At 66.0% G+C, this 24,694-nt stretch overlaps 1 protein-coding gene and 1 long non-coding RNA gene across 6 annotated transcripts in view; one reads left to right on the top strand and one right to left on the bottom strand.

Moving 5' to 3' along the window:
- The first annotated feature begins 1,086 nt into the window (after window positions 1-1,086).
- LOC129634528 (uncharacterized) lies at window positions 1,087-14,135 on the top strand. Of its 2 annotated transcripts, none has more exons than XR_008705716.1 (5): window positions 1,087-1,264; window positions 2,017-6,378; window positions 8,448-8,528; window positions 9,228-9,403; window positions 10,724-14,135. It is a non-coding gene; the product is annotated as an uncharacterized LOC129634528 (long non-coding RNA). The 2 variants fall into 2 exon arrangements; XR_008705717.1 differs by having other exon boundaries at window positions 1,115-1,264; window positions 2,017-2,490.
- The window catches only part of INF2 (inverted formin 2), a 28,342-nt gene continuing 6,449 nt past the window's right edge, over window positions 2,802-24,694 (bottom strand). The window contains exons 1-23 of one of the 4 annotated variants that reach the window (XM_055556777.1): window positions 21,942-22,828; window positions 18,805-19,204; window positions 17,521-17,636; window positions 17,288-17,447; window positions 16,805-16,838; window positions 15,860-16,001; window positions 14,893-15,034; window positions 13,930-14,730; window positions 13,360-13,505; window positions 13,222-13,283; window positions 12,520-12,622; window positions 12,339-12,424; window positions 11,720-11,820; window positions 10,697-10,767; window positions 10,493-10,600; window positions 10,098-10,168; window positions 9,323-9,443; window positions 8,442-8,606; window positions 8,231-8,333; window positions 7,923-8,084; window positions 6,680-7,315; window positions 6,165-6,221; window positions 2,802-3,660 (exon numbers count right to left, since the gene is read on the bottom strand). In XM_055556777.1, the coding sequence (XP_055412752.1) occupies window positions 6,166-6,221; window positions 6,680-7,315; window positions 7,923-8,084; window positions 8,231-8,333; window positions 8,442-8,606; window positions 9,323-9,443; window positions 10,098-10,168; window positions 10,493-10,600; window positions 10,697-10,767; window positions 11,720-11,820; window positions 12,339-12,424; window positions 12,520-12,622; window positions 13,222-13,283; window positions 13,360-13,505; window positions 13,930-14,730; window positions 14,893-15,034; window positions 15,860-16,001; window positions 16,805-16,838; window positions 17,288-17,447; window positions 17,521-17,636; window positions 18,805-19,204; window positions 21,942-22,640 (4,485 nt within the window). In that variant the 5' untranslated portion in view covers window positions 22,641-22,828 and the 3' untranslated portion in view covers window positions 2,802-3,660; window position 6,165. Of the gene's footprint in view, window positions 7,316-7,922; window positions 8,085-8,230; window positions 8,334-8,441; window positions 8,607-9,322; window positions 9,444-10,097; window positions 10,169-10,492; window positions 10,601-10,696; window positions 10,768-11,719; window positions 11,821-12,338; window positions 12,425-12,519; window positions 12,623-13,221; window positions 13,284-13,359; window positions 13,506-13,929; window positions 14,731-14,892; window positions 15,035-15,859; window positions 16,002-16,804; window positions 16,839-17,287; window positions 17,448-17,520; window positions 17,637-18,804; window positions 19,205-21,941; window positions 22,829-24,694 lie in introns of those variants that run through there. The other 3 variants (XM_055556778.1, XM_055556776.1, XM_055556779.1) reach the window with 3 other exon arrangements.

The raw sequence follows: 24,694 nt of genomic DNA, 5'->3' as shown, positions 1-24,694 counted from the left end.
GCCCCCGCCGCCACCCGGGGCCCGGTGGGGCCGGGGCTCGCGGGCCAGAGGCGAGCTCCGGGGTCCCTCCCGCGCTGCCGGGCTGGAGCGACCCGGGCATGCTCCTGGGGGCGATCGCGCTCGTCCTCCCCGTGGCGGGGCCTAGACCCGGCGAAGCCACATTTTGGGGGTCCAGATCCCCTCCAGGGCGGGCCTGCAATTTGCCCAAAGGGAGCTGCGTCTCTGCTTTCCACGCGGGGCGCTCTGGGCACTCACCTGCCCCGCGGTGAACTCGGGACCCCGGCCTGGCGTGGGCGCCCTCTGGTGGCCACAGAGAAGACAGCCCGTCCCCTCGTCCACCCGCTCGGGTGGGGACCCCCCTTGCTGTCACAGGGCACCCCGGCATCAGCAGGCGGGCTCCATCCATCCAGGAGTGTGGCTGCCCTCCAGCTGCCCTCGGTTCTCAGGGCTGTGGGTCCAGGGAGAAGCGACGGTGTTCTCAGGTCACCTGGCCGGCACAGGAGAGGGTGGCCTCAGTGCTCACTGGCCACAGTGGGTCTCTTGGAGACCCCACCCCGAAACTTCCTTCCTGCTCCTCCTGTGCAGAGACTGGGTGCCCAGAGACGGTGCACATGGTCTGCTGGGCTCCCGTGTTCGGGCTGAGTGCACTGCAGCCCAGCACACCCTAGGTGGACTTTGGGCTTGGATATGACTGGCCCTACAAGTCATAGAAACGTCAGGGTAGGCCCCAGGGGGTAGGGGTGGTCTATGCGGCCCCTGCCCCAGGGCTGGGAGTCAGTACCTCTAGTTCCTTTCCTGGGGCACTCTTGGTACGGAGGAGTCTGGAGTCTGCCCCCTGGCCTCTGCCCAGGGCTCAGAGAGCCACCGAGCTCCCTGGGCTCCCAGGCCCGAGGCAGGGGGAGACCAGACATTCCCTGCCTGCTCTTGTCACACCCTCGTGGGGATTAGGGATTCAAGCCAGGGGGAGGGGGGTCTGCGCCGCGCCCCATCCTCCCCCTCCCTCCTCCCCCCCCTCCCCCAGCCTCATCCCCTGGGCTCCTGGGCAGAGCCAGGCTCCGACCCTGGGCAGGTCGCTTGGCCCCTGTATCCGAGTCCCTCTTCTCTCACACGGGGACACCACGGGTTACAGGTCGGGTGCCAGGCCTCCCTCGGTGACGGTGACGGGACGGGCAATGCTCCTATCCCCCCACCCCCGGGCCACCCGCTCTGGGAATCCTCCGGAGCAGCTGCAGGCGGGCTGGGTGCAAGGCTGCGGAGGCTGAAGGTGGGTGAGCCGCGGGGTGCTGCTGGGAGCACGGTGTGGGGGCGCAGGGTTTCGGGAATGAGGGCGTGGGAGGCGGGCCGTGTCCCTGCTGAGGGGGCGGGACCGTGGTGGGCGGGACCGAGGGTGGGTAGGGCAGGAGGGGTGGGGGTCTCCTCTTTGTCTCAGGATGCCCACCGGGAGCCTGGAGAGGGCTTTGCTGAGGCAGTGGGGTGCTTCCCTGTCCGTCACTGGTGCTGAAGGGCCCGTGCGGGGGCTGCTGCCCCGAGCCCTGCCCGGGGGAGACCCCGGGGCTCCAGGCCAGCAGGTGTGAGATGGAGGCCTGGGGGGGCCAGGGGAGTGCCATGGGGTTTCAGACAGGCTCCAGAGCCAGGTGCTGGCTGAGGCACCCGCTCCCCCAGGCCCTGGTCTATAAATAGCCAGCATGCCAGGGGGTGGGGGGAGTTGGGCTTTTCTATAAACAGCCCTGTCCAGGCCGGGCAGCTGGGGCCCGGCCAGTCACACGGCCCAGCCCGAATTAGAACGCTCCCCAGCAGAAGCCCTGCAGGCGGCAGGTCTGTCCCCAAAGCTGGGGCAGCACAGGGCTCCCTGTGTGACCTCACTGCACACCGCACACGATGCCCCAGGACACACACCTCTGAACCTGAGACAGGGCAGGAATGAACGCTGGTGCAGACGCTTTGGAACAAAGTTTGGCGGTTTCTTAAAAAGTTGAATATAAAACTTGGCATATGACCCAGCCATTCTTGTCCTAGGAATCTGTCCCCGAGCAATGAAGACGGACATGCAGAACACAGAGATTCACAGCAGTGTGGCTCACAGAGCCTTGCACGGAGACTGCCAGGGTGTCCACGGACAGGAGAACGGACGGACAGAATGTGGTGTGTCCGTCCACCAGAACGCCACTCAGCCACACGAAAGAATGGCGTCCTGACACACTCAACAGTGCACACAGCGCAGCTGTCTCCAAGTCACACCAGAGGAAGTGAGCCCGTCACAGGAGGCCATGTGCTGTCCGATTCTGCTCAAGTGAAATGTCCACGGAAGGTCAACCCGTAGCAACAGAAGGCAGTGCAGCGGCTGCTGGGGCCGTGGGGAGGGGGAACGCAGGAGCTTCAGGGCGAGGACGGAAGTGTTCCAAAAGTAGACCGTGACGACTGCACAGCCTTGTGAATCTGCTGGAAAGGCAGCTGCATTATGCACACTTACAACGGGCAACGTTTACGCGTGTAAGTTACGGCCCCATGGGGCTATGCTCGTCTCACCAGGGCGCTGCGTCTGCTCGCCGTCCGCCCTGCCGCTCTCCCAGGTGCTCTGTGGAGGCAGCGAGGCCCCTCCATCCCCCCATCCACCTTCCTGCCAACGCAGCCACCCATCCATCCATCCACCTGTCTATTCCTCCCTTCCTCTACTCACCTGTCCACACATCCATTCATCCACCCACCCATCTGTCCATCATCCGTCCATCCACCCACATCATCACAGCCGTTGTGGTCACACCACATTCACCCATGAGTTGTAAACACATCATAGTCCCTGCTGGGCTAGCCTTGTTCTTTATTGGCCAAAGTTTCTCCAGTCTTGGTAGCACACACACAGGGCGGGGACAGTGCAAGGGGCCCACAGGTCAGTGAGGAGATGGCAGCCCCTCTGGCCCCTCGGCCTGGATCCTGGCCTCCCCTCAGCAGGTGCAGGCCCAGTGTCTTGTTGACGAAGGGACCCCAAGGGCAGCCCCCTCCCCACCTCAGGGCTGGAGGTGTGGGGGTGGGTGCCAACTCCATGGGGGTCTCCCTCTTCTGAGTAGAGGGGCCTTGGCTCTCCTGTGCACGGCCAGACAGCCTGCCTCTACCCAAAGGCCCTGGGTCCTCTCACCCACCTACCTGTCCCCAGCTTGGCCACATAAAACAGTAGAAACCCACAGATCATCCCATTTCAGTTAAAAACGACTGCTTCAGCCCAACTGAGTTGGGGGCAGAGCTGTGGAGCGGGGCTCCGGTCCTCCCTGGCTCCGCCACTTCGGCGGGGAGGTCTGTGAGGGCCTGTCCCCAGGGGAATCTGGGAGCCAGGTCACAAGCTCGGGGTGCCCCGGACGCAGCCACTGGACCCACCCCCCCAGGTGGCCGGGTGGGGGCCATGGTGCATGCGGTGTGGGTCGGGGCTGGGCGGCGGCATTTAGAAAGCAGACCACGAGGGCAGGGGCGTGCAGGCAGGCCAGGGGGGTGCCAGGGGATCCTGGCCTCAACGGCCCGAGGCTCCGAGAGGCCGCAGTGAGGCCGGGTAAGGCACGGAGTCTGGGCTTCCCGGGGGCTGGCCCCGTCTGGCCCGGGGCCCCGACCAACAGCTCGCCCGGCAGCCCTGCTGTGGCTCCTCTTACTTGGCTCTGGACCTGGGCCTGAGGCCTGTGGGGAGAGGAGAGAACGTGGTCAGAGCGGCCTGGCTGGGGGCCGTGGCACGGTGCCCACCTCAGAGGCCCTTTCTCTGGAGCAGCGAGGTGCCCCCAGGCGGCAGGTGCCAGCTGACCCCCAGCAGGCTGGTTCCCGTCCACCTGTCCAGACCGGGGTTGCCAGGCATGCTTCTCGCCTGAGACGGGCAGGCAGGGTCTCCACGGTGTCCTGTTCCCGAGTCCCACCCTGGCCACACTCTCCGGCCCACTATCGCCGGCTCTCCCTGGGGCTCACTCGGCCACTTCACCACCAGCCCCTCAGGGGGGGCCTCCTGCGCTCTTTCTGCTCCATCCTCAGGGCACCAGCACCCCCCGGCCCCCAATTCCTGCTCCTGTGTGCACCCAGTGCCCTCCACACTCTCGAGTCCAGGGACCCTTGCCTGGCTGTTTCCCCCAAAGGCCCTGCTCTCCTGGCCCCCACGGACCCAGGCAGCTCGTGGGGCGTGGGCATCAGTGCTCGGAAGAGACAGACGAGAACAACCGGGGCAGAAGCAGATGGTCGGTCACTCCCGCTTGGGGCCCTGCCCCACGAGGAGTCGGCAGGCAGGGGCCGGCCGGCGGGGGTGGGCAGATGGAGGGGGCGCGGCTGTCCTTAAGAAAGGACCCGAGGAGGCGGCCTAAGGCCACTCGTCCCGTGGGCATGGGAGCACTGCAGCGTGGGCACAGACCACCCGCCCCTGACACTGCCCACCAGGGCGAGGGCAGCAGGGAAGCTCGTGGGAGGAAGGACAGGACAGAAACCAAAGTGCAGACTGAGAGCCACCCCTGGCCTCGCCCACTGGCTGCTCACTCATCCCAGAGTGAAAGCCACACTCGGGCAGCAGAGGGTCCGCCGAAACCGCCAGCTGACCTCTCAACTGGTGTCCGTGCCGCTGAGCACGGGGCAGACGGGCCTGTGAGCCCCTCCTGCGGTGCTCTGGGGAGGACTCCTGTCACTGGGTGTGGGTCCTGCCCCCAACGCAATCTGGACCCGGCGGGGGACGAACAGCATGCCCCCAAAGTGACTTGTGTCTTCAGCGTGACACAAGACGGGGGCGACTGGGTGTGCGGTCCCAGTAGGACCTCGGTCCAGAAAAGCAAAGCAATGGCCACAACGGGCAGACGGAGACGCGGGGCCGCCCTGAGGCTGCAGGGGAGGCTGGCTCGCCGTCCAGGTATGTGGTGGGGAACAGCCCTGACCTGGGGACCAGGGACGAGCCCAGGGGTGGAGTGTCCTGACGACTCAAACTGATCTGTGAAGGTGCGTGGGGAGCGGGTGTGGGTGGGAGAAGGAAGCAGATGTTAGCAGTTTTCCTATATTTTGCATGTTTTTGAAATTTCAAGGTGAAGAGTAGATGGTGTCCACTGGGACCTTCTTACAAATCTTCCTTCAACTTGAAGTTTTTTTCCAAACAAAAAGCGGGGAGACAAAGAGGAGGGGCTCTCCCTCCCTCCTAACCCGGGGATGAGGGGCTGGCGGGGGGAGCTCGAGGGAGCTCAGACCCCACACTGGGCTCAGTGATCTTCACCAGACAGTGGTCACATGTGGCTGCTGTCCCCAAACCCACAGAGGCACCCCGCAAGGTCCCCCACACCCAGGGCCAGCAGCTAGGGCTGCAAGGCAGGATCCTGGCCCCGAGGGCTGTGCAGGGCTCCTGTAAAGTGAAGGCAGGTGTGTCAGAGCAGAGAGCCCAGCTGGCAACCCCCCGGGGCGACCCCTGGAGCATAGGGAAAGGCTGTGCCCGGCGGCCAGAGCTGCCCCGGACCACACCCCTGCCCCAGCCTCCAGCACCTGCTGGACCTCGCCTCGAGTCCAGCGGGCAGGAGGTGCGTGGAGAACCAGGGCCACCCACGTGCAGCTCCGGACCCCGCAGGGCTCCCAGTCCCCACATCCGATCATGGTCCACAGCCCAGGCCGGTGCGTGGCGAGGACCCAGGCCTGTTGCTCTGGTCACACCTGTGAGCCTTGTCAAAGACCCCAACTGGCCCGCCCACTTTCAGGGGTCCTGGGAGGCCCGGAGCCCGTCACCGGGGAGTCACCTACAGACCCATCCCTAGGTCTCCTCCCCACCTAGAAAGGAGGCCTGAGCACCCCTGCAGAGGCGGGCAGCCTGCCTATCCCTCTCTGGCTCCCTGGGGATGCGTGTGGCTCGCACCAGGGCCAGAGGAGGGTGCCCTGAGGAGAGACTCGGAGAAAGGGGAGGCCCTGGGGGTGGGAGTGAGCCAGCCGCTCAGGCAGGAGGGCCTCTCTCCCACCCTCAGGGCCCTGGAGCCCCGTTCACCCGTCTGCAGGCGGCAGAGGCCCCATCTGCCCCAGGAAGAGACGGGAAGGCAGCTAAGCGAGGCTCCGAGAGGGCGGGAGGGGAAGCCGGGCACCAGGAGGGTCCCGGGGAGGGCTGGGGGAAGCAGTTAGTGTTCAGGAGAGCCGGTGCAGGCCTGGCCCTGCCGCCAGTTAGTGCTGAGCGCCAGGCGGGTACCTACCTCACTGGATCACACAGAGCCTTTTTGTTTTATTATCGTCAGGGTCGGGGGCAACCTCTGCTTCCAAATAAAAGAGACACGCTCAACAGCTCATCCCTCACGAGCGACCCTGGACTCAGAGTCGGGGCTGGGGCCACATGGACACGGAGTCGAAGTGCAGCAGCTCCCCAGGCCCCCCGCCACGCCCGGCTGGGGCTGGCATCACCGGGCAGAGGTAGTGGGTTAGGGGTGCAGCTGCCGGGTGGGGCCCTCCCCGGTGCAGAGACACTGCTGTCTCCTCTGCGGCAGGTGTGGGGGGTCGGGGAATCACCCACTCGGGGGCAGCGGCCGGCCTCAGGGGAGGTCCAGGCCCCGGCGTGGGATGGATGAGCTCGGACCACATGTCGATGCCCCCAGCCCCGCTGACTCGCCCGCCCAGGACCCCTGCTCCGCAGGGTGGGGAGGAACACAGCCCCGTGACTCGCCCGCCCGGCACCCCTGCTCCACAGGGTGGGGAGGGACAGGGCCTGAGTTACCTTCCTGGTTCCTGGAGGAGCGCTTCTTCCTCCGTTTGCCTGTGCCCTTTGACGTCCGGCCCTGAGCCCTGGGGAGGGTGCTGGACCCTGACGAGTCAGTCACGGCATCCTCGGAGAAGGACCTGTCCAGGGAGGTGTCCAGCGCGGAGTCTGGGGCCGTGAGCTCCCCGTCCCCGTCCTCGTCAGGGCCTGCAGCGGGGAGGCCGGCGCGGCGGCAGTGGGCAGCTGCGTCCTCCAGGCCCTCATCTGCACTGCTGGCCTCAGCCTGGCGGGCACCCAGTGTGGCCAGGGGCTCCTCAGCGTCTGGGCTCAGATCCATGGCTTTGGGGCGCTGGTCACTGAAGTCGAGGGGCTTCAGGGCTTGAGCGTCTCCCAGTACCACTGGCCAAGCCCCTGCAGGGGGCTGGGGGCCCTGGGGGTCCTCCGTGGGCAGGAAATCGCTGGCATCTGTGTACCAGGAAGAGCGCCTCTCCAGGGCCCCAGGGCCACCCGTCTCTGATGAGTCTCCAGCGGGCTGGCGGCTGGTGGGAATGGCATCCGCGAGGTCCCAGCCCTGGGGCTCCCTGGCGGCTGCAGTGTCCAGACCAGGCTCAGAGGTGGGGGGGCTGGCACCTCCCACGGGGTCCCTGGTGGCGGCTGTGGATGAAGTACCGGTCAGTGGAGGGTACAGGCCCCACCCCCTGAGTGAACCCAACCCCCAGGGCCCTGCTCAGGATGTCCCAAGTCAATACCGCCTGTCCTGTGAAGCCTCCTCCCTGGGAAGCCTTCCCTGGTGGTCGAGTGGGTTCCCACGGGGCAGGCCTGGGCCCTGGATTCCATGGTCTGTGCCCAGCGTGGGGGATCAGGGCACACTGGGCCCACGGCGATGACGTATGTCATTCCTTCCCCCTGAGCCCCCAAGGCAGCCTGCCCAGCAGTGGAGGGTCCCACCCCAGAGCCTCGTCCCGCCTCCCCCAGCCACCTCAGAGCCCCTCTGAGCCCCAGGGCATATGTCAACGAGTCCATTGGCCCAGCTCTCCTGCCCGCCTGGGGGCCGGACGAATGGCTGTCACAGCTACCAGGGAACCCTCTGCTGCAGCAGAGATGTGTGCAAGCATCATGGGAGTGAAGTGCCCCTTATCTCAGGGCAACAGAGGGGCAGGCTCTCCTGTGCAATCAAGGAGGGCTTCCTGGAGGAAGGGAGGCACTAGGCTGCAAGGATGGTGAGAAGGGAAGGGTGACGGGAGGTGGTGGAGGGTCTCACCAGGTGCCTTGTTCCTCGGGGGGTCGGTGGCGGCTGCCCTGCTGGCTGCCTCTGCGTCCCCTCGGCCGCGGGCGGTCTTACGCAGCTGGAAGCCCTTTCTGATGTCAGCCAGCAGGGCGTCGATGACACACACCTCTTCTTGCTTCCCGCCTCCCCTCCTGGCTGAGGAGCCCAGAGACCCTCAGGGACACTGCCCAGCGTCCCCAGAGACCCCGAGAGGGAGGGGCAGTGGCTCCTCAACTTTCGAGGAGGGAGGAAAGGCCACAGCCCAGACTGGGTGGTCCCCAGCCGCCCGCTGCCCGGCTCACCGGCTTTGCCGCCCTCGCCCCGCGGCCTGCGGGCCTCCTCCTCTGCCAGCTGCTGCTTCCTCCTCTCAGCCTTGGCTGCCTGCTCCTTCCGATCCTTGTTCTCCTGCGGGACGGACGCAGCCCGTGACCCCAAGCCTCCGGCACCCCAATTCCGCCTGCTCTGCTCGGGGACAGCGGGGACCGCAAGCCCACCACACATCCTCCCACCCACCTTCAGGGCGCGGAGGAAGAGATCCCGGAAGGTCTTCATGGTGCTGAGCGTGTCCTCCAGAGATAGCTGCTGGGCGTCCTCACACAGGTAACTAGCCAGCTCCAGCTGCTTCTGCTCGATGGCCTGGAACACCTCCTCCAGAGCCTGCGAGTCTGTGATGCTGGCCTGTGTAGAGGGGAGACGCGGGGAGGAGCGAGTCATGGCCTGGGGGGCAAGGGGTGGGGCCGAGGGGGGGGACCTGTGGTGGGAGGGGCCGGGGCGGGGTCGGGGCCTGCGGTGGGAGGGGCCGGGGGCGGGGTCGGGGCCTGCGGTGGGAGGGGCCGGGGGCCTGCGGTGGGAGGGGCCGGGGGCGGGGTCGGGGCCTGCAGTGGGAGGGGCCGGGGGCCTGTGGTGGGAGGGGGCCGGGGGCGGGGGCGGGGCCTGCAGTGGGAGGGGGCCGGGGGCGGGGTCGGGGCCTGCAGTGGGAGGGGCCGGGGGCCTGTGGTGGGAGGGGGCCGGGGGCGGGATCGGGGCCTGCGAAGGGTCAGGGGCTGGCCGGGGCCAGGGCCCCACCCGCTGTCACGGGAGATGCCTGCTCCCGAGCCTCTGGAGCGCTAGGTGCGGCCACAGCAGGCCGGCCACTAGCACAAGCCCTGCAGGCAGCCGTCGCCAGGGCTCTGAGGGCCGGGGGGCTGAGCCCTTCAGCCCAACATCAGGCGAGACCCCTCAGCTGCGGAAACCGCCTGGGGGCCAGGAGCAGGGGCTGTTCTCCTGCAGGGGCCCTCGCTCTAGCTCTCTCCTCCCCAGGCTCACCCACCCGGCTCGCGCTCCCCCTTTACAGTAGACCCCAGGCCCGGCAGACACTCCAGCCCTGGACAGGGCTGTGCCCGCCCAGCACTTGCCTGGAGGCGGTGGGAGTACTGCTCCTGCACCTCCGGGATGGAGGAGGACACTTTCCGCTCCATCTCCAGGAGCTTCTTCAGGTTAGTGCTGGACTCCGAGTGGATGGCATCCAGGTTGATCCTGAAGGCACCAGTCAAAAGCTGCCGTCCAGCCTTGCTAGGACAGCGGGGCCCCCGGACAGCACACCCTCAGGGACAGCGGCCCCCGACAGCACGCTGGCTGCCAGAGGCATGTCAGAGCTCTAGGGTGGGCTGAGCAGTGTGGGGTCAAACGCCCACCTGAGAAGGTCCTGGGCTGGTGGTGTCAGGACAGTGACCCCGACGGCTCAGCCTGCCCTCCTTGCCTGACTCTGCAAGGCTCAGCCTCCCCAGGACCAGAGAACCTTCCACGGTGGCATGGAGCTGGGCCAGCCAGTGCTGAGTGTGGACCCTGCCCTCCGAGAAGCCCCTGGGCTATGTGATCCCACAGACCTGACCCTACTTCCTGGGGCCTCAGCTTCCCTGACTGTACAATGGGGGCAGCATGGACATGTCATGAAAGTCAGCCTCGTGAGGGGGCCGTGCTAGACCAGCCCCTGGTGTGACCGTGGCTGGGTCACTCCCCGTCCCTCTAGGCTGCGCAGGGACAGGCCACAGTGGACAAAAGGCCCTGTGCCAAAGGGGGAGACTGTCAGGCAGCAGATCTGGGGTCCAGGGTGGGGCCCCAGCACTGGAGCAGCCCAGTTGAGCCCAGCTGCACCGGCCAGGGAGTGGGCAGGGGAGGGGAAGCACCTACCCTGCGGCTCGGGCAGGCAGCTCCAGGTCCTGGGGTAGCTGCAGGAGGTCGGGGTGGTTCTCCTCCACTTCCTGCAGCACAACGTGTCCAGTGAGGCCCACTGAGGCGACACACCCAAGGCCGCCATGCAAGCCCCACCCTCAGCAGCTCTGGTCCACGTCCCTCGGGGAAACCCCCGGCACCTTGAGCCTCCAGGGCTTCCCTTGGGCCTGACTGCAATTCTCACAGTTTTGCTGTCCCAGGGTTGGGGCGGGACGGGGGCTGGTCAGAGTGGGTGCGGGCTGCAGGGCGGGACAGTGCTGCAAAGGGGAGACCTGGGGGGCTGGGTGGGGCCCCCAGGGCCTCTGGACCTGTGTGCTGCACTCAGGAGGCACCCCCCTCCTCGCCACCAGTACCTCCAGCACATGGTGCAGCAGTGTGACCCGGCTCTGCTGGGACTTGGTCTCTGTGAGCTTCAGCAGTGTGCTTATCTTGAAGCCGTCAGCATCCCCAGTGTGGCTGCCCTGTGAGGGGAGGGCGGGGACGGAGTCCCTTGGGCTGGTAGAGGGGTGTGGGTCGGGGGTCTGGGAGCAGGGGTGGGCTGGGTGCCATCCACTCACGTAGTTGAGGAAGTTCCCGATTTTCAGGATCAGCTGGCAGAAGACGGGCAGCCGGTGACTGGTGAGCAGGCCTGCAGGACAAGGTCCCTTCATGCCTCCCCCTGGCCTGGCCCCCAGGCTCCGCCCAGGGTGGGACAGGGGCGCGGGGCCTGAGGGAGGGGCAGGGCGGTGGAGCCCTGACCCCAGGAAGCTTGGGGCATGCCACCAGCAAGTGCTCCCTGAACCCCAGTGCCCGTTCTGTGGGCGAGGACGCTGAGGGGACCTTCTGGAACCTGCAGCCACCTTGGCTCTCGGCTCTGTGGTCGAGGTGACAGGGGCATCATCCCTGAATGCATGCCCAGCAGAACCGGGTTATGCCTCGGCGGTCCATCCCGTCCATGTCCCTGCCACGTGGCTGTGGTGACTCCCTGGCTCCTCGCTCAGGGAAAGTGGGACGTGTGTGCATGTGTGTGAAAGCATGTGCATGCATGTGTGCACCTGTGGACGTGTGAGAGCACATGCATGTACATACCTGCACGCATGTGTGTGCATGCATGTGTACATGCGTGCGAGAGCATGTGCACATGTGTACCAAGAGCATGTGCACGCACAGATGTCTGCATGTGTCCAAGAGCACGTGCACGTGCACGTGTGAGAACGTGTGCACACGTGTACATGCATGTGGGCATCTGTGTGATAGCACATGTATACACACATCTACATGTGTGCATGTGTGTGCACCTGTGAGTGTGCATGCACGTGTCTACATGTGTGCAAGTGTGCAAGAGCGTGTGCATGTGCACATATGTGAGAGCGTGTGGGTGTTTCCAAGCACATGCACGTGTGCATACGTGCACGTATATATGTGTGGGAACATGTGTGTGGGCATGTGTATGTGTGTGTGTGTGACCACATGGCGTGTGCACACGTGACTGCATGCATGGCATGGCCCTCAGTACCGGGCGGTGGTCTGTGGGAAGGGGAAGCTCAGCACCCACAGGCGCTGTCCAGGGCCAGCCCGCCCAGCCCTGCATCTGCACTCACTCTCACAGGCGGTGAGCAGCAGCTGGGCCTTAGGCCGCACCATGTCCAGCACGACGGCTGTGCCCTCACACAGCAGCATGCACTCGATCCGAAGCTGGTAGCTGGGGCGGCAGAGCAGGAGTTCAGGCTCCAGTGGCCCCCATCCACCTGCCTGGGACCCGCAGGGTCCTCTCAGCTCGGAGCTGCCGGGGGTCTCATGGCCTGGCCTGGTTCAACATGCACATTCCCGGGCCAGGCCCCACATGGGATCCGCCAGAACTGGGAGAGCTCAGCAAGAGCACTTTGGACAAGCCCCCAGGTGCCGAGGACAAGGGCAGTCGCCCTCTGTGGGACAGTCCCCTCCTAGAGCAGAGGGATCACACAGGAGGGCCTGGGCCGGCCTGCAGGAGGCCATGGAGCCCTGCCCACCACCCACCCCCACAACGTCCCTGGCCTGGAGGAAGGGCTGGACCCCACAGGGCCCCTTGGAGGGCCCCGAGGCTGGGGGCTGCACCAGAGATGTCGGCCCCTACCCTTCATGGAACCCCAGGCAGGGGTCTGCACAGCCCTGTCGTCTGCTCTGGGCCCAGGCCCAGCTGCCGCCCTCAACCCCCGCCCACCCCGGGGTCTACCGGCTGACCAGGGGATGCTCAGCAGGAGGAGGTAGAACTGGTCGGCGCTGGCGAGCCTGGCCCGATCCTCCGTGAAGGAGCGCAGGTTCTCGATCTGCGGGAGGCGCCCACATGTGCTCACTGCAGCCCGCTCACAGGAGCAGCTCTACATGGAGGGGCCCGGGCTCACCTGTTGCCCCACTTACTCACCTCATGCTTCTCCGGAAGAAGCTTGAGGAGCTGCTTGAGGACCTCCACGTCGAACTTGGTGCTGTCCCCAGCCCGGATCATGGCGGTGACCTCCTCGTTGGAGCTGGAGGGGCAAGAGGGTGGGGGTGGCCAAGGACGGCACGAGCCACAGCTCTCAGCCTCCTGGGACCCTGCTTGCCTGGGATGGCCCTGGGCCCACAGCCCCACACCGGTCACAGCAGGCTTTTTCCCTCCACCTAGGGAGTCTCAGGGCACAGAGAAGGCAGGCCACCTGCCCAGGTCGCGGCTGAATGACGCACTCCCCAGCTGCCCGAGCGCCCCCTGCCTCCTTCCAGGGGGCTGCTCAGGACACAGGGTGAAGGCTCAGCGGTACCTAGTGAGCTCCTGGGCAGGGCACCTACCGCTAGGAAGCACTCAGGGCAGGGAAGCAGGGCCAGGTCCTTGGCCCGCCGCTGCCACCACCCATCTGTGGCTTTAGGGGATCCCTGCCACTCTCTGGGTCTCATATTCCCCAGGGAGGCTGGACTGGTGGTCTTCAGGGCCCCCAGCGGGAATCCTTTGCTGCTATTATCTGACTGACTGCAGTCCCAGGGATGGGGTGTACACTTCCCAGGGCGGCCTGCAGAGGGCACTGCTGAGCCCAAGATGGGCCACGGCAGAGGCTGGGCTTCTGACCCAGGCATGGAGATCCTGGATGCTCACCATTTAAACTGCTTCAGGAAGATGTTGAGGTTCAGGCTCTTCTTGGAGTCCAGAAAAGTGATCTGTAAAACAGCCCCAGCCCGTCAGTACCTGGAGGGCGGCGACGGAGCCCTGTCTGAGCCCCATCCCCATCCCTACCTCCTTGGGCTCCTTCCTGGCCGGGGCCACGGCCTGCTCCTTGGGTTTGGCCGTGGGGAAGGAGAAGAGCCGCTCGATGCTGGAGAAGTCGGGCTCCACCACCTCGGTGTCGGGGCTGCTCAACGTTGCCCACATGGAGCTGCGCTCTGTGGGTGAGGGGGCTCCAATCAGGCTCACGCCTGACCCCCAAGTCCAGAGGCAGCTGGTGCAGGCCTGGAGGGCTGGCAGGGGTGCCCTGCCTGGGGCCCGGCCCAGGGCAAGCATACAGCAGGCACTTGATGAATGCCCAGCCAAAGAAGCCCTCCAGCTGATGCCATGTTGTGTACGTGCGTGCGCGTGCCCAGGGCCCCGTGTCCAGGCCGGCCGGTGACCTGGCCTCTAGCCACCCTTGGCCTTGACCTTCTCTCCGCATCAGCACGCCCAGCCCCTGGGCCCACGCAGTGCAGGGCCCCAGCAGCAGAGACCCGCCAGCCTCCAGGGGGCGTGTGGGAGCACAGGAGCCTGAGGGGCGACCCCTGACCTGTCCCCGCCCCCTGCCCCGGGAGGGAAGCCGTGGGGGCCGGGCCTCACCGCGGGCCACACTGGATGGCAGCTTCTGCCAGTTCAGCTTCTTCATGCGCAGGGTGGGAGGGTTCACGCGCCGGTGGCGGGGGACCCAGGCCGAGCCCAGGCCGCCATCCACCTGGGCCACGATGATCTCCTCCACGCCGTCCGCGGTAGGGGGCCCGGAGACCCCGGGCAGGGGTGGCGGCGGGGGCGGGCCCCCCAGGCCCGGGAGGGGCGGTGGGGGAGGTGGGGGCGGGCCCCCCAGGCCCGGGAGGGGAGGTGGGGGAGGTGGGGGCGGGCCCCCCAGGCCCGGGAGGGGCGGTGGGGGAGGTGGGGGCGGGCCCCCCAGGCCCGGGAGGGGCGGTGGGGGCGGTATGGTCCCAGCAGAGTTAGGCAGTGGGGGTGGCGGGGGCGGCGGGGGCGAGGGGAATGCAGCCCTCATACTCGGCAGGGGCGGGGGCGGGGGCGGCGGCGGGGGAGGGGGCGGCGGGGGAGGGGGCGGGGGAGGGGGCACGGTCGTGGGGCCAGGGAGCGGGGGCGCCGGCGGGGGCGGGGGGCGCTCCAGCTGCTCCGGGGCTGTTGGCTGCGGTGCCGGCCCGCGCTCGCCCTGGACGCTGGCGACGAGAGGGCTGCCGAGGGCCGCAGCTGGCTGCTGGTCCCCCAGGTCTGCCGTCGGGGCGCCAGAGTTTTGCGGGGAGCTGCCCCTTTGGCTCTGGCCAAGGTCGGCCTGGGTGCTCTTGTGGGCCTTGTCCAGGGAGCGGGGGTGGGGCCGGCCCTTGATGGACAGGAGGCGTTCAACCATCTCCTCCAGGGTGCACTCCTGGCCTGGGGTGGGGACATCCGGGCTTAGGATGGGGTCAGGGGCCAAGGCTGGCCTCCTCCACCCGCAGGCCGAGAACTCCGCCTGCCCACCCGGCTGGGGTCGGGGAGGGGGACGCAGACTGGGGCTGTGGGCTCTGTGCTCCTCCCCCAGCCCCGCCGGCTCACCGTCTGTGGCCAGGAGCACCGCCCGGTTCACCAGGTTCTCCAGGGCCTCCCAGAGCAGCTGGCTGGAGCGGAGGCTGGGCTCCAGGTGCAGGAGGCCCTGCAGCACGGACAGCAGGTGGGCAGACGCGGGGGAGCAGCTCACCTGGGGGGCGGGTGAGAAGTGCGGGTTGGTGGGCGTCACCCGCCCCCGCGAGGGTCCCTACGCCCCAGGTGGTGGTGGTGGTGGAGTCGCTCGGTGGTGTCCAACTCTGCAACCCTATGGACTGTAGGCCCTGCCAGGCTCCTCCATCCATGGGCATTTCCCAGGCAAGAATACTGGAGTGGGTTGCCATGCCCTTCTCCAGGGGATCTTCCCCACCCAGGAATTGAACCCAAGTCTTCCGCATTGCAGGTGGAGTCTTTACCTACTGAGCTACAAGGAGAGCCCCGGTAATGAGCCTGAGTTAGGGCTCCCCGATGGGCACACTGGTGACATCAGGGGCCAGGTCAGCGTGTGGGGGCTGCCCATGCCCTGTGGGGTGTTAGCAGTGCCCCTGGTCCCCGCCCACTGGAAGCGCCCCTGCCCAGAGTGACAGCCCCAATGTCTCCAGCTGTTTTTGGACGGCCTCTGCAGACCCCGGCCCCTGGCTGAGAGCTGCCGGGTTCAGGGAAGACGGGGCCTGGGCTGGACTGGAACTCAGCTCCGTCTCAGCCTCTCACTCGTCCCAGCGTCCCCTTGGACCACCCCACAGCGGCCGGGCTGCTAGGCCCAGGACCACGCAGCCACCCTGTCCTGCTGGGTCCCCGCCCCAGGCTCCGCCTCTGCAGTCCCCCACCCCTGTGGGCTCCGGGTGTGGCTCTGGAGCTGCCCGCGGCCCAGTAGGGCGGGGTGTGAGTGGGACAGGACGCCCCTCTGAGCCCTGGACCTCCTCCCCCCACCCCCCCCCCGCCTCCCCGAGTCCTGGGAGGCGCTGCCCGCGGCGCGCACCTTGTGGAAGAGTGCGGAGAAGACCTCCTGGTGGCTGTTGATGTCAATGCCGCCGAAGGCCCGCAGCAGCTCCTCCTCGTCCTCGGCCCTGGCCTCCCTGAAGGCCTCGAGCTGGATCAGCAGGTCCCCATCCTCCAGGTCTCTGGGGTGAGGGAGGCGGGGGGGGGGGGCAGAGTTCAGCTGGCCGCCCCCCCACGCCAGCTGCCCCTCCCTGGACAGACATGCAGACCACCCTGAGCAGGGCCTGTGGTTCCCACAGCAGAGGCGGGGGGCGCTGTGGTCTGTCAGGTGGGCTTCTCCGGTCAGCTCCACCCCCCTTGGAACAGGAAGCGTGAGTTCTCACACTTGCATGTAGAGACGGCACGGCTGCGCTGCGTGGGGAGTGGGGTGGAGGGCAGGGGAGCACCAAGGCCTCTGGGGGGCCCGCCGAGCCTCGGCGCTGGCCTGAGCTGGGGTGCTGTGCCCACCAAAGCCAGCCCTGACCAGTCCTTGCATCCAGCAGGCCTCTCTCCACTAAGGCCAGTTCAGCACCAGTCACATCAGCTGGGAGCCTCCTCATGGGGTGGCCCCGCGCCCTCTCCCCTGAGGGGAGCGTGGTCCTGGTTAGGACCAGGATGGGGTTCTTAGCTACATGGGCTTCTTTAAAGGTCCACTGATAAACAGAGTGTGTCCCACGCGATATCTGGGACACACACTGACAGTCTGGGTACGCTCCTGTTTAACTGGGCATCCTGTATTAAACCCGGGGACCCTGGTTCTGGGGCAGCTGCTGGCCACTGGGGGAAATTCCGCAGAATGGCCTGTCCAGCTAGGGATGGCAGGCTGGGTCCTCCCTGGGCCTGGTCCCAGGATGGGTGGGCCTGTCGGGGCTACTCCGGGAAGCCCCCGTCCCCACCCACCCGGAGGTGCTAATTGGGAGCTGGGGGGAGGTGCGTGGGGACTCACCGCAGCCGCGTCAGGACGTCCAGCAGCTGCAGCCCTGGGAAGGGACAAGCAGATCATTGGCACGTGGGACACTTTCCCCTCCACCCTTTCCCCGGACTCACTCCCACCACCCACAGTGCCCAGCTTGTGGGGCAGGAGGGGAACCCGCTCCCTCGGCTTGCTGGAGGCATGGGGCTCTGGGAAGACCGCACTGGACACGCGTGGTGCCCGGGGAACAGTCACGCCATAGCCAGCAGGGCCAGGCCTGGACGTCAGCCGGCGCGCCCGCCTCCCTCCACGCGGCAGCCTTGCACCAGGATCCCTCCAGCACTACCGTCCAGGGGTCCTGAGGCCCTGCGTCCACTGAAGGGCGCAGGAGGGCAGGAGGCTCCCCAGGCCCAAGCAGAGCCTGCCCCGGGGCCCTGGAGAGGGGCGAGGGGCATCGCCCCAGAAGTGGGCAGCGCAGGCCGGGTAGCCAGGGCCTGGCGCGGAGGTCAAGGTTACCGATGAACTCGCTGCGCAGCTGGGCGCGGGCGCGGACGTCCTCTGGGCCGAGGATGATGGCGTTGACCACGCTGAGCAGGGTGGCCACGTAGGGCACGTTGTCGCTGTCCGAGAGCTCACTCATGATGACGCTGAAGCGGTACTGCTGGCCGCACACTGTCTGCAGGGTGGGGGGGCGGGCAGGGGTCAGTGTGCCCCCGGGCTCCGGTGCGGCCCCGCCACACGTGGCTCACCTTGTAATGGTCCAGGGCGTCCAGGGTCAGGGCGTGGCCCTCTGGCGAGTAGATGCACAGGGCGGCCAGCAGCTCAAACACCTGCTTCTTGACCATCATGTTGGACGTGTCCAGAGCTGCCGGGGGAAGGGGCCTCTCAGAGGGGCTTGGGGCCCCCTCCTCCCGGTCCTGCCCTCCCCCTGCCTGCACCCGCTTCCCGGCCCAGGCTCCCACCCTACAGCTGCCAACCTGCTGGGCTGGCAGAGACCAGGGCCCACTGCCCACATCAGGCACTGGTCTCTGGACATGCTGGCTGCCCCCAGGACCCCCGGAAGGGGTGTGGAGGCAGGCGCAGCCCCAGTCACTGGGGTTCTAATCCCAATGGCCCTCAGGTCTAAGTTGGGGGCTCTTGGCCCAAGGCCCACACCGGTACCCCTCCCAGCACTGAGCCCATGTTTTCTCCAAACTTAGAGCAACCGTGTTTATGACTGACAGCCCACGAAGCCTCCTTGTCCCCGGGAGCCCCTGCCTTCCACCACATTCCTGGAGCTGGGGAAGCTCTGGGGGTATCTCCTGGCTGACCCTGCTGAGACTAAGACACAAAGGACTCTGCAGACGGCAACGGCCGGGCCTGGGCCGGGTGGTCTCTGGTTCACTCGCCCACATGGGCCCTGCCTGCCCTGCAGCCCCATGCATCAGTGGGGGCAGCACAGTCTGGCAGGCGGAGTGTGCAGTGACCACTGCCCACCAAGGGCCACCTGGGGTCTCCTCCGGGTTGGGGACTAAGTCTGGCCACAGCCTGGGGAGACTCCCTAAAAGAGGTGACAGTGAGCCTGAGCTCAGAGGGTGAGCAGGACTCACGTGGGCACCGCAGCCTGAGTGGGGGAGGAGGCGCCCCCAGGAGGCCAGTGCAGAGGCGGGGGTGGGGGGTGGAGAATGATGCCAGCTGGGGGACCAGACCTGAGGAGCTGAGCCCCGGCTGAGGCCGAGGAGCTGGGAACCAGGCAGAGTGGAGGGGGGCCCCCTCAGATGGACATGTGTTTCTGATCCGGGTGACTCCAATTGCCACGGTGTGGACGGGGCCCTCAAGGCCAGAGAAACCTCAGGCTGCGGCAAAGCCTGGACTAGCACCGGGCGGAAACGCAGGGGAAGTCACAGAGCAGAGCGGACAGAGGATCACGCTGCAGTGTCCCGGCTTCAGAGTGGGCGGGCGGGGAAACTGGCTCCTCCTCCAGGAAGCCCTACCCCCTCCCACTGGCCGGCCCGCCCCTGCTCCCACCCTGCGCGCGCGCGCGCGGGCCTCACCCAGGGAGAGCTGGCGCACGTAGGCCTGGTTGCTGAGAATGTACTGGATGCCCTCCTGGGAGTTCATGACGGCGCGCACGCAGCTGACGCATGTGAGCTGCAGCAGGGCGTCGGCGATACGAGCGACGCCACGGCCCGACAGGCGCGCCAGGGCCTCCAGCAGCAGGTCCAGGCCACTCTGCTCCAGGAACTGCACCATCCAGCCACCGTCGCTGCCCTCCAGCCGCTTGCGCAGCCCCGAGTAGTTGACCACGGAGGGCACCTGCAGCAGCCGGATGCAGAGCTCGGGCTCGGCGCTCTCCAGGTTGGCCTCCGTGGGGTCCGAGTCCTGAGGCCCCAGCTTCTCCTTCAGCGCCGCCCACTTGCGCTGCGCGCCCTCCTTCACTGACATCTTGCTCAACTGCGGGCGGGAGGAGACGGATGTGAGCCCGGGGCCTACAGGGCACCCGCGGCCCAGCGAGGCGGGGGCAGGCAGTGTCCCCTGCCCCGTGTCTCCACCTGCCGACCGAGGACTCGCCTGCTGACGCCCGGGGGACCCGCTGTGCTGGCGATCCCTCATCCCGCCAGGCCTCCCACTCCCCACGGGTGTCCCCTGTGCCAAGCACCTCTTACACCCATCCGTCTCGGTCGTCATAGCAACCAAGGAGGCCGCACCCCTGCCCTCACGGTAGGCACCAAGACCCCAGGAGGCCTCACTGGCAGGAAGGCCACTGACCCCGTGGTGCTCAGGCAGCAGAAATGGTGTCTCTGGGGCTCCTTCAACTGGGCCCCAGGGTGCTCCCCTGCCCAGTGGACAGGCTCAGATGGAGATAATAGGGTGGGCGGGGACAATTCCACACCCGGGGCATTTCCAGACTGCCCACGGCACCAGGAATGTGGCTGGCTCCAGGGTCACATGCAAGGCCCACTCGATTCCAGGCCCAACCAGGGAACTTTGGGGAGCAGCCTTGCCAGGCCCCAGCTTCTGCAGGCCTCACTTTGTCAGTCAGCATGCAGGGGGCAGGGACCAGCGTCCCCCAGGCCCGGGGCTCTCGGACACTGACCTGGATTCAGCTACAGGAAGTCTGATCGCGGCCCAGAGAACATCCCCCAGAGGGTGGGGGGTGGCCCAGGTCAGGACATTCCCAAACATTCCCTTCTCAGAACAGAAGAGTGGGACAGGCGGGGAGTCTCTCGTGTCATCACTATGACTAGTTGAGCCCCTCTCCTGGGGCCCAGGGCTGTGATGTGGGCCCCCACCCGAGCCCTGGGACTGGCCCAGAGGGTCAGAGGTAGCCCAGGCTCTTCTGTGACCATGTATGGTCTTGTATTTAGCGTGTGAGCGGGGCAGCGTGGAGCTCCTGGGCTGGAGGCCCAAGGGGCAGGGCACAGCAACACCACTGCACCTCATGCCGGGGGGCCTCACGCTGGCACTGCCCACTGTGACCTCTGACCTCCCACCACCCGGAGCGGGGCACGGTACACCCCCCACTTCACAGGAGGGAAATGGAGGCAGCATCCACGGAAGTAGGGTCACGCACGTGCCCAGAGTCCCAGAGATGGAAATGGTAGAGCGAGGCTGGCCCCCAGAAGGTGGCCTGGGGCCCTTGAGAGGCTGGCACCCACTGTGGCATCACCCTAAAGGCTGCTGGCTCTGGCCAGTTACGGGGGAGACCCCGGAGGCCAGCTGGGGTCATGCGGGAGACAGGCTGAATGGGCTAAGGGCCCAGGTGCCGCTGCTGGGCAGGGCTTGGGGTCCCCAGCACTTGCTGTTCACTCCTGGAGGCCCTTCCCCCCGACCTGGGTGAGGGTCTTGGGTGTCCTCCCCTGTGAATTAGGGGACAGACCGGCCGCTGGGCCAGGCAGCTGATGTTTGTCAAACGGGAGCAGAACTGAAGTTTTGCCCTCAGTTTGACGGGAACGATGCCTGTTTCCCTTCCTCCATTGATACGGAGGGATGAGCCAGCAGTGGGGAATCTGCAGCAGCAAAATAGACGTGAGGCTTTTCTTAGATAGAAATGAGACTTTCCTGATAGACAAGGAGAATAAGGAATCAGTGAACAGGCTGGGGAAAAAGCGTAAACAGGCCGGAAAGAGTTTAAAAATCTTAGTTATTCTTTAACTGTTGCCACTAACAAACACCCGTAGGTAGACCTGTCCTCAGCAGAGCTAGTCACTTTCTGACTTCAGGCGCGCTGGACTCTGTGTCGGGCATTACCCTCCCACCCTCTCTTGCTGTTGCTTTAGTCGCTCAGTCGTGTCTGACTCTTTGCGACCCCATGGACTGTAGCCTGCCATGCTCCTCTGTCCATGGAATTCTCCAGGCAAGAATACTGGAGTGGGTTGCCATTTCCTTCTCCAAGGGATCTTCCCAACCCAGGGATTGAACCCTGGTCTCCTGCCTTGGCAGGTGGATTCTTTATCACTGAGCCACCAGGGAAGCCCCACACGTGTAGCATTCTACATTTCAAAAAGACGATCAGGAGTTGATAACTTCAGGGACACCAGACTTGGTGATGTCAGCTGAGTTGCCCGATGTCAGCTGTGACCATTTTGAAACTTTGCAAAAGAAAGGGAAAAGAAAAAAAAAGGCAAGGCCTTCACGAGTCACGAAGCCTCTCCCTCTCCCGAGAGAGGGGGCAAGGCCTTCACGAGTCACGAAGCCTCTCCCTCTTGCCTGGCAAATAGTGAGGCTGCCCGTTTCTCTCCACCAAGCTCTGTTTCTATATTTCTTCTATTCGGCATTGGTGGACAGGGAGCCAAGATTTCGGCAACACCTGAGTTTCCGGAGCCTCCCCCCACCCCTCTGGGGGCCTCCTGGTAGTTGAGCAGCCCCTCCTCTGTCTGCAGGGGGAACCCCATCCCTCATCCTTCCCCCTGCCCTGCAGGACCCCTGGGTCCTCCCAGGAGGCAGACTGGCTGGGGCAGCGGGGGTGTGGGGGGGCACTGACCACTGTGCTCCCAGCTCCGGCCCTCTCAGCAGACCCTGGCCGAGCCTCAGGTCAGGCTGCTGCAGCAGCTGGTGGGGTGGGGGTGGGGGCATGCGGGGTGTCCTTCAGCCCTCCCCCAGGGGCCCCTGCGGCCTGGGCCCTGTGCTGGACCTGGCCCGCCCCACGGCTGCAAGGTTTAACCCACCCTCCAGGCCCCCAGGCACTCACCCAGACACGCAGGACCTTCCGGCTGCCTCTGCCCACCCAGGCTGGGCCCTGCCTGGGGCCGCCCCCCGCACTCCCCTGGCTTCTCATCTCTGCTGCCCACTGACGCGCCCAGCTGCCCCTCCCCGGCAGCCTCGCGATGTGGGGGAGGGGCACTCCCACCAGTACCGTGAAGAGCCCGGCAGACAGACAGACAGATCTCCGCACACACTGCCACCGGCCGTGGGTGCCGCTGTTTAAGGAGCACCCAGAGCTGACCCTCCCTTCCTGCCCCCGCCTCCCTTGGCCTGAGGCCCCGGCTGCCTGGCACAGGCTGGGCGGACACAGCAGAACTCTCCCAGGCCAGCACTCTGGCATCCAAGTGTGTCTCCAGCCAAGAGCCCCAGGGGTCCCTGACGTGGAGAAACAAACTCCCAGAGGCCACCCGGTCACCAGAGCTGCCCCTCCGGTGCCACCCAGGTTCCCCCACACACCCCTAATTCCCAGGGCCATGGGCTCACTGCCCCGAAAGACCCCCCATAGGGGAGCCCCTGGGTCTGACGGGAGGGGAGGCACAGCTGGTGACCAGCCCAGTCTGCCCGCCTGTCCGCCTGACCCTAGGCCCTGTGTCCTGCAGCCGAGCTGCCCTGGCTGTCCGCATCCCCCTCCACACACAGGCACAGAGCCAGTCAGAGAGGATGCAAAGGGCTCCACAGGCCGCATCCCACACGGCCCAGTGAGCACGGGGCATCCAGCTGGGAGAGCAAGCTCAACTAGGGACCCAGAGGCTGAGGTGGGTGCGTTTTCTCCCTCTGATGCCTACCAGGCTGCCAGCCTCATCCAGGGTCCACCTGGTCAGGCCCCAGGCCAAGGACATCTTCCTAGAAACATTCCAACCCCTTTTCAGGATAAAGAGTGAATATATTAAATGGACCTCAGCCAGACCATACACAGAACTCTGACCCACAGCTGCAGCCACCAGACCAGAACACCCAGCACCCCACAGGAAGCAGCCCAGGACGCAGCCCGCTCCCTGTGGGCCAGACCTGCAGGACGTCAGGCCGCTATCTCTAGCGACAGCCCCGGAAGCACCGGAAGCACTACGATGGCCCTGGGACATCCCCCCGCGGCACAGCCTTCATCGGTAACCCACAGCTTCCTGGGCTTTGTCCTTGCTTCCCATTGAGGACAAAGCAGGGAAAGCTGGACAGGACAGGACATCGCCCAGCCACCGCATGGGGGCCCTCATCTCCTCAGCCGTCCAGCTGCCCCAGCCCTGCAGCCCCCATCAGGACCTGGGAAGCCCCGTCCTATCAAGAAGCTTTCTATACACAGAAAATAGTTTAACATAGTAATACGTGTTACATAGTCTAAGGGTGTGTAGGTAGCGTTCTATGTATATAGTAACCACACGGCGGTGATTCCCTGGCTGCTGCAATTCTGAATAAACAGCTTTGCCTGTTCCCTTCTGGGTGGTGACTGAGCATCTCTCCAGGGAACACTGGAGGGACTCGAGGGAACCAACGTTTACGGCTCTCAGGAGCACAGGCTGTGGGCGACGGCCCTTGGGGACAACGCAGGGACCCTGCGTGGGAGGCAGCGAGCCGGAAGGAGGGCCGCAGCGGGTTTTCATACTGAAACTTGGGCCTGACGGGCACAGGGCGAGCGCGCAGGGCTCTCACGGCTGTGGTCATTCAGTCCGTGGATGCCCGGCTCTCAGCCCTGGCCGTGCTCAGCCTCGGCCTGCCCTGTCCAAGGGCTGAGCGCCCACCCTGCAGCCAGGCCGGGCGCTGAGACCAGGGCTTCGAGGGGCGGGGCCTCGGCCCAGAGGGGGCGGGTCGCAGCTCTGTTCCGGGCGGGGCCCTGAGCTCAGGAATGTGTTCCCGGCGTTCAGGGCTCCCTCAGGCGAGGGGCGTGGCCAGCCCGCCAAGGGCAGGGCCTGCGCAGAGTTTGGAATCAGCACCGCAGGCTGAAAAAGTCTGGAGCTCCCAGGGTCCACGTTCAAGAGGCTCAGGCCAGACCCTGTGCCTTGGGCATCTGAAAGGTCAGGTGCTTCAGCACCTCTTCTGTCCTCCAAGCAGCCCACCCCACCCCGCACCGAATCTACAGCGGACAAAGGGAAGGGCCATTTGCAGGGAAAGCCCCCGAGGCTCTGACATTAGTGGGACGTTGCCCACGGATTCTTAGCATTCATCTTTCTTCTTCCGTTAACGTGGGGTGTCCTCTGGGAAGGGGTCATGCCTTCCCCATCCGACTGGGGCTCTGGAAGATAGGGTCTCCCTCTGAGCTTTCCCAGGGTCCACTCACTGATCTGGGTGTCTTGCTCAGGGGCATCACCCAGCCCACACAGGCGCCACCTCCTCAGACACCCATCTGGCTCACCTGCACATGGCCAGCCTGGCATGGTGATGCTGGCCCCTCCACCTGGGTGCCCTCATACCCGAGCAGCGGTGCTGACCAACAGGAAGCCATTACCTCTGCCTACAATAATCCAACTGTGTGTGTGTGTGTGTGTGTGTGTGTGTGTGTGTAGCAGGGGGCAGGGTCAAAGTTGGCCTCCCAGACCCCAGAGACCAGCCCCTGCAGATGGAGAAGCTGAGATGGGCAGACACTGGGCTGTGTCCTGGACACGCACTGAGCTGCGGCTGGGAGGCCCTGGAGGGGTCCAGGGCCCACTGGGCTTTGGGCAGCCTGGTGGGTGGGCAGCCCAGCCACGGGACTGAGCCTCTCGCCTTGTGGAAGTGGGTGGGGTTCTCTGTTCTGCAGTCCCTGTTGGT

The sequence above is a fragment of the Bubalus kerabau genome, chromosome 19, assembly GCF_029407905.1.
Source record: "Bubalus kerabau isolate K-KA32 ecotype Philippines breed swamp buffalo chromosome 19, PCC_UOA_SB_1v2, whole genome shotgun sequence".
NCBI lineage: Eukaryota > Metazoa > Chordata > Mammalia > Artiodactyla > Bovidae > Bubalus > Bubalus kerabau.
Note: the sequence above shows the minus strand (reverse complement) of the source record. Positions and strands in the feature narration are given on the sequence as shown.